We start from the raw sequence: 12544 nt of genomic DNA, 5'->3' as shown, positions 1-12544 counted from the left end.
TTTTTTGCTGTGGCTCTTCTAGATGTCGCTGAAAGCTGAAACTCCCCCACAATGCTAATTTTCCAAAGTTAGGAAAAGTCAGAAAATTTCAAGTCTCTAGCTCGTACCGTTACTGAGTATCAAGCTTTGTAAGTATGCTGATGGGTCGAAAACGACCCCAATGCACTAGGAAGGTTAAGTGACACTGTGTTTTATCCACCCCATCGGCAGGCAACCATGTTTTCGCCGCCAACATCTCGTATGTGCGAAAATGAGATAGCATGTCAGCACTGCGTTTCACTCAACTGCCAGTAGTCTGATTTGGGCCCGCTGTCAAATTTTGAGCTCAGGACATGCTATCGCTGACGTTCACTGCAGCTCGATATAGAGATGTCTATGGGGTGGTTTTATCAAAGAAGTCATTCCGTTTTTTGTTTTTGTAAACAAACGGTTGGTATATTACATTGAACCAATCGGTAATTGGATCAATTTTGGATTAACCGTGCTAGGCGTATGCTATATGCTTTGCTCTTGCTCTGCACATCTTTAGGCCATCGTATCTATTCTGCCTAGCATGCATTCGGCCTCGTGTCCATTCGGTCTCGTGTCCATTCGGCCTCGCATCCATCCGGCCTCGCGTCTATATGCCTTGTATCCGTATGCCTTATATCTATTATGCCTAGCGTACTATGCCTCTCGTCCGTATGCCTAACGTCCGTATGCCTAACGGGGTGTCATCCAGTACAAAGCGTTTTCATACAAGGTGTTACACAATGGCGTCTTGTCCGGCCCTTTAAGGGTAAGTACACGACTTGTATACACAAGGGCAACAAAGAAAAGGCAGACCCAGCGACTCATGACACACCTTAAACAGCGACATTCAGGCTGTTTACGAGAACCTGAAAGTCATGGCGTGTAACCCTCGACAGTGAAAATCTCTGATTTTATCTCTTTGCTCTGCCGGACCAGCGGACATGAACCAATAAGTAAGTAAGTAAGTAAGTAAGTAAGTAAGTAAGTAAGTAAGTAAGTAAGTAAGTAAGTAAGTAAGTAAGTAAGTAAGTAAGTAAGTAAGTAAGTAAGTAAGTAAGTAAGTAAGTAAGCAAGTAAGTTTGGAGAAAACCTAGTCACCGCTTCTGGAGCGGCAGGTATTTTCACGCACGTCGTTGGCAACATTAATACTTGCGCAAGAATCAGTCAGTGATCGACGGGGACGAATCGATCACAACCTTTGTGCTAAGATAGTGCATTAATTAAGGGTGCAACCGTAGGAAAACCATTTAGTTACAATAACACCAAAAGAACTCTGGTTTGGAGTAAGCCAAAAGCTACGTTTCATAATACTAACCAGACATACACCAATCCGGAAACCGACATTAAACGACTTCTTTCAATTCTGCTTTCAACATAAGTATTTTATTTCACTACAACTAAATGTGCTAACTATTGGTTCGGCATTCAAGTTTTTCAAAAAGTGACAGAGCCACGCACCAAAACAGATCAGTGATTATTTATTTTTTATTAATGGAATAGAGATTTTAAAATGGTTCCACACTCATTTACAGCTTTTCCAATGACGTACTGTTTTTCGAAACAATTTAGTTATTTTGAGATTTGCATGGACGCTTGTACAAAATGTTGAACCGAATCGAAACATGTAGATTCGGAATCTCGTCACTTACCCTCAGTTATCACTTCATTCAGACCAAAAAAATCCTCGACGTAAAACTTGTTTACTTCATCATTGTTCATCATTATTACATCTATAACACCAATACTACAATCACTACGATCATGGACATGCGGCATTGTCACAGTCGCACCCCGGAGGAATTGTAGGATCGCAGCCAGCGCATCTAGGCCACTCGCACCGGTTTTGTTGTACGCTCCAGTGAAGTCCCGCCGGACAGTGCATTTCGCAAGCGAATCCATGTGTACATTTAAGGAACATTCCACATTGGTCTGGATGGGGCAGTAAAACTGGCTCACATTCATTGCAGCTAATCGGGCAGCGGTCGTCGGGCTTGCATACCCCCGGTGGACATGTGGGACAACCCGGATCAGGTGTAGTTGAACTGATTGTCTCAGTGGTCGTAGTAATCGGGGTAGTTGTTGTAGTTGTGGTAGTTGGAGTGGTCGTAGTAATTGGAGTAGTTGTAGTAGTTGTGGTAGTTGGAGTGGTCGTAGTAATTGGAGTAGTTGTAGTAGTTGTGGTAGTTGGAGTGGTGGTAGTAATTGGAGTAGTTGTTGTAGTTGTGGTAGTTGGAGTAGTCGTAGTAATTGGAGTAGTTGTAGTAGTTGTGGTAGTTGGAGTAGTCGTAGTAAGTGGAGTAGTTGTAGTTGTTGTGGTAGTTGGAGTAGTCGTAGTAATTGGAGTAGTTGTTGTAGTTGTGGTAGTTGGAGTAGTCGTAGTAATTGGAGTAGTTGTAGTAGTTGTGGTAGTTGGAGTAGTCGTAGTAATTGGAGTAGTTGTAGTAGTATCAGGATCAAGCTTAATCAAAGAAAAAATAGTAATACGTTAATTCGGATAACAACAAAAACAAATAAGTAAATAATCATATGGTAAATTGATGCACAATATCGGAATTAATCCATACCATAGATCTGTACCATGTAACCAATAAACATTACCAATGCAATTCAAATGCAAGCTAATGAGCTTTCAACTCACCTTAAATGCTACATGAAAACTACTTTGGCGTAATATACACCTACTAAGCCTAGTATCGACCTAAAAAGAAATGGGCAAAAAGATAGTCCAAGAAATGCTAAAGAAAAGATTTTCCGTTTGCGATTTCTTTACCAGTATGCACCTCACAAGAAATATTATTTCACTTTCAGATGGCGCAGTTTTACATGCAAGTGAATTGAAACGTTACTTTTCCGTACGGAATAATATCCGGCACAATTATTACCACAATAAAAAATGCTAGATAATTGCTTGCCTTGTAGTTGTCAAAATTTCTTCGATAAACATAAACAGCAGGATTTTTACTTGAGCTGTTTTCTTTTCAGGTGGAAACTAGACTTAAACCCCACTTATAGTGCAGACAATGCTTATTAGCTGCTGATTACCGACAAGAGAAATTTAAAAGGAATCATGGATGACAGACTAACAGACGGATACCTCACTCGCATGTCCAGTTAGCGAAATCATTAAAAGTGGCGATCAACTATTACCAACGTAACAGAAATGTTCGGGGAGGGACGCCAAAAAAGTTGTCAGCGCTTTGAAGCGTAACCCCAATCTCTTCGTCCGAGAGTTCATAAGCAAGCGGGGAGTGCATTGAGCTAATAAAAAATTCGAACTGTCGTCTTATAAGAAGATAGCGGTGGCGGCAAGAACACGATCCCGGAAGCTGTACACCTCGATACTGATGAAGTTCAATTGCATGGTGGTGGACGACGAAACCTACGTTAAGGCAAACTTCAAACAGCTTTCTAGATAAAAGTTTTAAATGGCAACCAGAAGTCACAGTTCGCTAAGAAATATTTGGTTTGGCAGGTTAACTGTACCTACGGCTTGAAAAGGAACAATTTTATAGCAACGGAACCGTCAAACAGGAATAAAAACCATGAAATGGTATGCATCCATTAACGTGCAGGAGGTGCCCAAGGACAAGCGCGCTCCCAACAACTTTTGAAATCGAGAAGTAGTTTAAGGCGATATGACATAGTGGACGAGATGACAACATGACATGAGTTCAATCCGGATTCAATCACCTTTAAATCCGGATTCGAATTTTTTTGTATATTTTATATTGAGTAAACCTCAAACCGAAACCAAATCTTGTTCTTAACAGCCGTACTATGTGCGATGTGTGTTTCAACTAAACCTTTTAAAAAAAACTGAAATGATTGTTTATATCTCATAGCAGTTATTTTGTAATTAGGAAGCATTTAAATGCGACCAAGACTTAAAAACCCCTACTTTGGGTTTAAATAATTCCTTTTTGAATTAGTTTACTTGAATTTCATAACAATTGCTACAGTTGAAAGGCGAGGTCATACCGCTAGTTCGATCAAGCCAAACTGTTTGTTACTGTTGTGACAGTCCTGATATGTAGCCTAGTTTGTAACCAATATCAAAACGTGTCGCAAATTTGATGTTATCTTGCAATGTCTCCTGATGGGGACTCAAAGTTACTCGCAAAGAATAAAGCGTTGTGATCCAATGACCTAACTAGAAAACTATACATGCTCAACTATCCAGTACTTACAGGTGTCGTATCCGGTGTAGGAGTCTGGGTCTCGCATTCCACATCTTCGTTGCATTCATTGGCCTCAGGATCAAACTCGAGCCCTTCCGGACATTCAACCATGCAAATGTGTCCCTCGACGCACTCCCAAAAGACATCACATCGCTCCTCGTCTGGGAATCGGATAGGATTATTCGGGTCATCATCTAGCGGGCAGCGCTCATCCGGTACGCAAACGGGACAATCTGGACGTTCTGTTTCTACGCAATCAGATCGGTAACGCTCCACACATCGTCCGAGGGCTGTACTCCACCAAAGATCTGGCGGACATTGCATGAAACATGCGCATCCTTCATTACATTGGAGGAATGCATCACATTTGCTGGGATGGGGTAACATGATTCCTACTTCAATTTCACACTCAAGCGGACAACGTTTATCTGGAATGCAATTTGACGGACAATCGCCATCATCACCACCACCACCACCACCTCCGCCTCCACCACCGCCACCGCTAGTACAATCAACGTTTTCAGGCCAGTCGCACACGTTACTATCGGTGTTGAACAGTGTATTTCCCGGACATGTAAATAACACTGGACCAGATGGAGAACAATGATAGAACATATTGCACTGCTCCGGATGCCTTAATTTTGTTCCTAAACGTTCATCGTTACAAATAGTACTGGTCGTCAATACACCCTCGGTAGCTTCCATTATATTCCAGGATGAGTACAATTCTGAATCGAGTGCAGACTCTACGTCGCAGTCATGGTACATAGCAAAATCACAAACTAAGGTTTTGGGATTGAAGAAACTTCGCTCCGGGCATTCAAACACTACAGAGACATTTTTTCCGCATTCGACGAATTTTCGACAATCCGACCAATGGTTTCTAATCGATCCTTTCCCGCAAACTCCTGCCGTTTCCGCACTAACGATGATAGAAGCCGCCAGTACCAAGGCATACAATGCCTTCTTTAATAACATCACGTTTTCTGATTACCTTACGTATTTAAATATTTGTATTTAAATTTTTTTCGTGTTTTAGTCGCTAGCCACAATTGCTCTACTATTTATCTGCTTTACAGATAGAAGGCATTTTATAGAAATATGCCACCCAGCCAGTGAGTATCACAGAATCTGGATAGTGTAATTAGGTTGTTAACTGTCAAACTCATGCGATGCAATCGAATTTCTCCAAACACATGTAAGTAGGGGAATGTGCTGTGCTTAAAGTATTTGAAAATTTAGGAAAAACTCACCTAATGTTGAGAAAAAATCTTCACTGTTACTGTTTTATAACTCCGGTTTATTGTGTGGGATATTTCGGCACCAACTTTTCAAAAGGGCCTAGCTGCAAAATGTAAACAAACCCAGCGATAGTTCATTTCTGCTGGACAAGCATAGTAAAAGAAACTCTCACCCGGTTTGTTTATATTTAGCAGTTAGATCTGTTTGAAAAATTAGTGCCGATTTGACGAATACATGTTAGTACATTACGCTTACATTATAGTACAGCCTGAGAGAAAGTTTACTACAGTATGACACGCAATAGAAAAGTACAATCGTACAGTTGAAAACAATTGGATAAGAATACTATCAACAAAAATCATTATAGTTTATCAAACAAATAAATTTATATTTAAGCTACCTAATAAAAACCATTCCAAGTAAATCTTTGTGGTACAAAAGCAAACAAATATTATGATAATGTAAACTGGTTTGTTTTACAAGTAGAATACCACAGCTTAGCGTTCTTTGAAGCCTAGGTACACTTCATAGCCCTACATACTTTCCAAAAAGGCATAAATCGATGAGATCATTTTGTGCATCTGCCAATGACGATTGTGAAAATAATTTCTAGAATTTGCGGTAACTGGAATGGTGATTTTGAATCACCACTTTCTAATGCAATTGTGTTTGTGTATTCCATATAATTCAATTCGAGCATTAATTTCTTTGCCATGATTCTTCACTTTTATGTGTGCGACGAAATGTAAATACACGTAGGCATATCAAGGGAAGGGACAATGAAGTGCATTTGAATTTTTTATTACTTAGCATAGCGACATGGGAACTGTTATTTGATATTATCATAGTTTTAATTGAATTGGATGGGAACATACGTTGATTAATTTGGCCATCAAACGACAAACAGATCCGGGAATTTTTAATTCCAGTGCAGTGACCGATATATTGTAAGGTATAGCATGTATTGAAAGAATATCGACTATGTGGTTATCAATAATCTTAAAATTGAGAATGTAAACTTTCTTTTTTTTATGTACGAGTAATAACATAAATCGAAGTAACGAATCCAATATTCGAAAATTGGATAAAGCTGGACGAATATGATAAACGGGGTACGTTACAAGAATGCCAGATAAGTACGGCGAGCAAGATGGTTAGACCAGTTGAAAAGAGATCTGGCGGCAAGTAAACAGTGTTCAAGAAATTGTAGAGCGGCAGCCCACAACCGAGTTAATTGGAGAAAATTGGTTCATCAGACTATGTCTGAAGACCCCCATATACGTACGCATATGTTGGATTGGAAATGAACAAAATGTTAGCGGCATTCAGGGCGAACGCCGAGCCCCACATCTTCTTTTGCCAGCTTGGTTCATGGTACTCACAGACAGCCGAACGTGTTATCCAAACATGAATTCTCCCACATTTTCGGCCAACATATTCGTACGTCTAAGGGGGCCTTTAGTACGGAAAATCAACTAAATGAAATAAAAGAATAAATAAGATAAACCACTCACACCAAATCGGATTGGTCGCTCTGAAATGGATAGTCTGATGGTGGCCTAAAATAAAATAACTCTCCTATTACTTAGCCAGATAAAATAAAACGGATAGCAGTATTCGCCGTGATTATATAACATTTCGCCGAATGGAATACCATTTCGTGAAAAACCTTACGCGGAATGTACCATTTCACGGAAAACCTTTTTGTGGAATGCACCATTTCGCAGGGGTGATTCTCTTCTTACTCGCTGTCGCTCGTTCGGACCCAAATGGAGGAAAGTAATAGAGGTCAGTACACCTAGGAAAACAAATAAACCTAGACAGTGATGATTTTCGTGGGGCGGCTGCACCCCCCCGCAGTGGCCGGCGCTTTCGACGGCGGGTCGCCGACAACACTCGCGGCCTGCGCCCGTCTCGCCCTGAAGCATCTAGTGTTACTATAGATAGTTTTTGGTGGTCTTACACGATAAAATAATTTTCGAAATTCTCTAGCGTCTTCTGTAATGAAACACTTACTTCAAGCCAAATCGACACTGCTGCTAACAATGTTATTCCTACCGGTCGCGCAATCTCATCTATTGATTTTGACGACCGTGTCGTACTCTCTGCAACTGCCAAAATGAAGCATTCGATTTCTCCCGGCCCCGACGGAATCCCTGCAATACTTATAAAACATTGTATAACTGGTTTGCTTGCACCCATCTCACATCTGTTTCGCCTATCTCTGGCCAGCGGACGTTTTCCTGAAGCATGGAAACAAGCCTATATGTTCCCAGTTTTCAAAAAGGGAGATCGAACAAAAGTCGATAACTACAGGGGAATATCACATCCCTGGCACGAACGTCATTCTCATACATTTTTCTTGAAGCCGTTTGAGCCAGGCTTGCTGGCTCGATTTTTCGTCAAATTTGACAGCAGCTGTAAGAATTACACAATCATACGGTTTTATGCTTCAGAAAATTTGTTGCATTTGGGATGTAGATAATGATACATGTTTGTTTTTGTCTGTTATCGGCAACATAAAAAAGGAAAAATTCTGACTTTTGATAGTCTTATTTTTTACCATAAACGAAAGATGGGAAACAACACGCTGCATTCGTCATATTGCGCAGCATTGAATACATGCGTTGTCTCGTATAAATTTTGTTTCAAAATTTGTTGTCTACCTCTATTACCACCACTATCGGAGGGCGGCTTCAGCTGACAGCTATCGTGACAGGGATCTGGGGAATATCTGCCTTATGAGCTGTATCGAAGCTGTTCGAGTTAGTAATCATCGAGCCAATCTTCTTCCATTGCCAACAAACGTTAGCCAACGAGCAGCACGGTTTCCTCCCAAAGCGATCCTGCGCTACGAATTTGCTTTGTTTCACTAGTTACGTGACTGATAGCTTCACTGAACGTTCGCAAACTGACGCAATATATACTGATCTCTCCGCTGCCTTCGACAAAGTCAACCATCGTATTGCCGTCGCCAAGCTGGACCGCCTCGGATTCTGTGGGAGCTTGCTGAACTGGTTTACATCCTATCTGACAGGACGAACTCTCCGAGTGAGGATCGGCCAGGAGATCTCGGATCCATTCTCCGCCTCGTCTGGGATTGCACAAGGCAGCCATCTGGGTCCGCTGGTCTTCTTGCTCTATTTTAATGATGTACATAACTTGCTCGATTGCCCGCGACTGGCGTTTACAGACGACCTGAAGTTTTTCTCGAAAATCAACTGCATCGGCGATGCTCATCTCCTCCAGAAACAATTGACATTTTCGCGCATTGGTGTGAACTAAACCGCATGCTACTCAACCGTCAAAATGCTCAGTAGTGACGTTTACCAGGAAACTGCAGCCACTGAACTTTGTTTACAGCCTTGATTCAACCCCGATCCCACGAGTCGATCACGTGAAGGACCTTGGCGTAATACTGGACTGCCGTCTCACCTATAAACAGCACATGTCGTTCATTGTGTCTAGAGCCTCTAGAATGCTCGGTCTAATTATTCGCATGACAAGAGAATTCCGAAACATACAATGCCTTACCGCCTTATACTGCTCATTAGTGCGATCTCCTCTTGAATACTGCTCGTCGGTGTGGAATCCACACTACAACAACGCTGTTTTACGGATCGAAAATATCCAACGTAGATTCGTTCACTATGCTCTACGCCTTCTACCTTGGAGACAACCTATGCAGGTCACTCCTTATGAGGAACGTTGTCAACTTCTTCGACTCGACACACTCCAGCTTCGCCGTGATACCTCTCGTGCAATGACTGTCGCAGACGTTTTAACAGCCCGTATCGACTGCCCAGACATCCTCCAGTTGATAAACATAAACGCCCCCTCCAGAACTTTAAGGATGGTTCCAACACTACGTCTACCGCTCCGACGAACCAACTATGGTGCCAACAGTGCGATTATAGGCTTACAAAAAGTTTTCAACAGAGTGTCAGCCGTTTTCGACTATCATTTGTCCCGTAACGTGCAACGCACAAAAATTATTTTAATATTAAGACGACTCTTTTATCATTAGGGCAACTGTTTTTTTTTCATACGGTCACGTCTTTGTACATTCCATTGCAATGCGGACCAAGGATGGAACTTTGAAGAACTTCTGCCGTGACCCTTGCACAGTTTTGTTCAACTGACGTATTGTAGACCAACACTCGATTCTGAAAATATCTCCTCAGAATTCAGCACAGATAGTCGAGGACTCACATTTTATGCAGTGCTACGGCGATTGCTTCCCAGATGGCACTGTTGAAGGCGTTCTTGACGTCTACCGTTATCATGGCGTTATAGCGATCTCGCCGCCACTTCTGCGTTGCCGGTTTCTCGGCTTTCCAGACTGTTTCCGGAAGTTTTCCGAGAGTGTCCAGCAAACATATAGGCCTTTCAGTTTTCTAGGCGTGATTTTGTCACAAGCTCTCGCTAGCTTTTGTCAACTCATCTGCGTTGCAGACTAAAAGTCTATTCTCTGTTCGAAGTACTTCAACAAAAACATCGCTGTTGAAAACAACCCGAGTTAGAATTATTTTCTTCTGGACTAGCATAGAGAAAGAAGCGCTGGTACCGAATAGCCGAAGCACAGAAGGCCGAATCATGAAAGGCCGAATCACCAAAGGCCGAATCACGATTAGCCGAATCATGAAAGGCCGAATTTTTTTCGGAATGCCTAAATAACTACTCAATAAAAATAAGAATTGACAAGCATTCAACTACTAACTTTAATGAAACAAAATAAGCAACACAACTATATACTATAGGGTATAGATGATTGAAAGTTCTTTCTTCCCCTAAGCGCAAATGCAAGACCTGTTTACCGTGTCAGTAGCAAAAGTTTCCTAGGTGATTCAGGGCGAGACGGCCGCAGGCAGCAAGTGTGCGCCGGTGATCCGCCGTCAGAAGCGGCGGCCTCCGCGGGGAGGGGGGGGGGGGGGTTCAGCCCCCCCGCAGAAACCACTACTATTTGAGTGCATGCATTTTCCTAGGTTTAACCCCTCTATGATCTGCATCATTTTTAGCACCCGAAAATTTACTAAAATGGCCATAACTTATTTATATTTCAATATTTTTTCACCAAATTTGGGAATTTTCCCGACAATCTTATTTATTTTTATAATCTCTACAAATCATGGCCACATGTCGCATGGTTCCGGAGTTATTCCGGTGTTTCTTGGGGGACCGTGACATCCCTTTTTTAGATAATGTTGCCAAATATTTGAAATTTGTTTGAAACATGTTGATTTTCTTTTACAGATCATCGACTGTGGTCATATTAGTTACATTGCTGCAGTTACAAGCCGCGGTGCGCAACATCAGGATCAGGGAGACACTAGGAATCCGAAACCGGTTCTCATAGAAGGACATTTCAGCATCAGTAAAATATGTCATGTCGCATATCAAAAAACATCCGCACTCGACAAAATAGCGATTAGTGATCATCTCATGTCTCTGTCCTGGACAAGTTCCTTCGAAATCCGTACCTGCATGGATCAGAGATTAAAATCTCCCCGAGCCCGGAAGTGGCTATATGGCCTCTGAGAGGCATCAGATGGTCACTAATCGCTATTTTGTCGAATGCAGATGTTTTTTGATATGCGACATGAAATATTTTACTGATGCTGAAATGTCCCTCTATGAGAACCGGTTCCGGATTCCTAGTGTCTCGCTGATCCCGATGTTGCGCACCGCGGCTTGTAACTGCAGCAATGTAACTATTATGACTACAGTCGATGATCTGTAAAAGAAAATCAACATGTTTCAAACAAATTTCAAATATTTAGCAACATTATCTAAAAAAGGGATGTCACGGTCCCCCAAAGAACACCGGAATAACTCCGGAACCATGCGACATGTGACCATGATTTGTAGATCTTATGAAAATAGAAAAGATTTTCGGGAAAATTCCCGAATTTGGTGAAAAAATATTGAGAGATAAAAAAGTTACGGCCATTTTAGTAAATTTTCGGGTGCTGAAAATGATGTAGACCTTAGAGGGGTTAAACTGGTTAGGGATTATCCCTACTATCCCAAATATGAAGTTCGGCCATTCGAGCTCCGGCTTTTTGTGATTTGGCTATTCGTGATTCGGCCATTAGATATACAGTGGTAACCCGATTTTGTCACTCCCCGATTTTATCACTCCCCGATTTTGTCACCCCCGATTTTGTCACGGTTTTGACCCGATTTTGTCACCCCCGATTTTGTCACGTTTTTTACCCGATTTTGTCACGCTTTTGATTTATCAAAAACTTGGTTTGAAAATCATTTTGAAACATGTCAAATGTGTTAAAACACTGTGAAAAGAACTGTGTTGATTATCGTGGAGTTTTTACAAAAGTTGTTTCTTATCTCCACAACTATAATAGCTAGAAGGTCACTTTCTTTGGCAAAGTTCTTTATAACAATCTTCTCAAAAATGTTGTAGAACATTGTTTTGCTCTATCTCTTACTGCTTGAAAAATAAATTTTCTATCTTACTTTTAGGGGGGTTAATCAAAGAATCTTTCACACCATAAGAAAGAGCTTTTTATGCTATGAAATTTCTATGAACATAGTTAACCAGTATAATCAACCATTTCGGCGAAATTAAAAAACGCGTGTTTTCATACCTGTGGGGCTGCTGTGAACAGGTAACAAATGTCCACAGAGAGGTAGATGTAAGTGCGAAATGTCCTAAAAGTAATCAGAATGAAATATATGTAGTTCGTTCTAAGTTATCTGCAAAAAAATAAAAATTGAAAAAATACCCGATTTTGTCACTGTCCCGTTTTTGTCACCCCTAAATTCATCATGGGGGTGACAAAATCGGGTCATTACTGTATTATGCCATTTGTTATTTCGGCCTTTTGTGTTTCGGCCATTCGTAGGTAATCTGAGAAAGAAATCCTCACTCGGTTTATTTACATTTTGCAGTTTATACCTTTTTGAAAAGTTGGTGCCGGATTATTTATTTTTTTAGGAAACTATACCTATAAAAATTAATTTCTGTCTGTCTGTCCGGTCAGTGTGAAAATTTTCATGCAGGGGTTTTTGGAGCCGGGGAAGGTTCTTATGATACCCCTTCTAAGAGGGGTGGGCTCCCATACAAATAAAACACAAATTTACTCATAACT

General features: G+C 41.2%; 2 protein-coding genes across 2 annotated transcripts; both read right to left on the bottom strand.

Annotated features, from left to right (window-relative positions):
• Positions 1-1771: 1771 nt before the first annotated feature.
• On the bottom strand, positions 1772-2607 carry LOC128735765 (integumentary mucin C.1-like). The gene is made up of 2 exons (XM_053830254.1): positions 2590-2607; positions 1772-2470 (listed from the first exon to the last, which is right to left on the bottom strand). Exons 1-2 carry the CDS (start codon positions 2605-2607, stop codon positions 1772-1774), a joined length of 717 nt encoding a protein of 238 aa, XP_053686229.1.
• A 1577-nt stretch (positions 2608-4184) lies between these two features.
• On the bottom strand, positions 4185-5168 carry LOC128735764 (uncharacterized). The gene has a single exon (XM_053830253.1). The coding sequence runs from the start codon at positions 5166-5168 to the stop codon at positions 4185-4187; it is 984 nt and encodes a 327-aa protein (XP_053686228.1).
• Between the last annotated feature and the right edge of the window lie 7376 nt (positions 5169-12544).

This window comes from Sabethes cyaneus, chromosome 2 (assembly GCF_943734655.1).
Source record: "Sabethes cyaneus chromosome 2, idSabCyanKW18_F2, whole genome shotgun sequence".
NCBI lineage: Eukaryota > Metazoa > Arthropoda > Insecta > Diptera > Culicidae > Sabethes > Sabethes cyaneus.
This window is presented reverse-complemented; position numbering and strand designations above follow the sequence as displayed.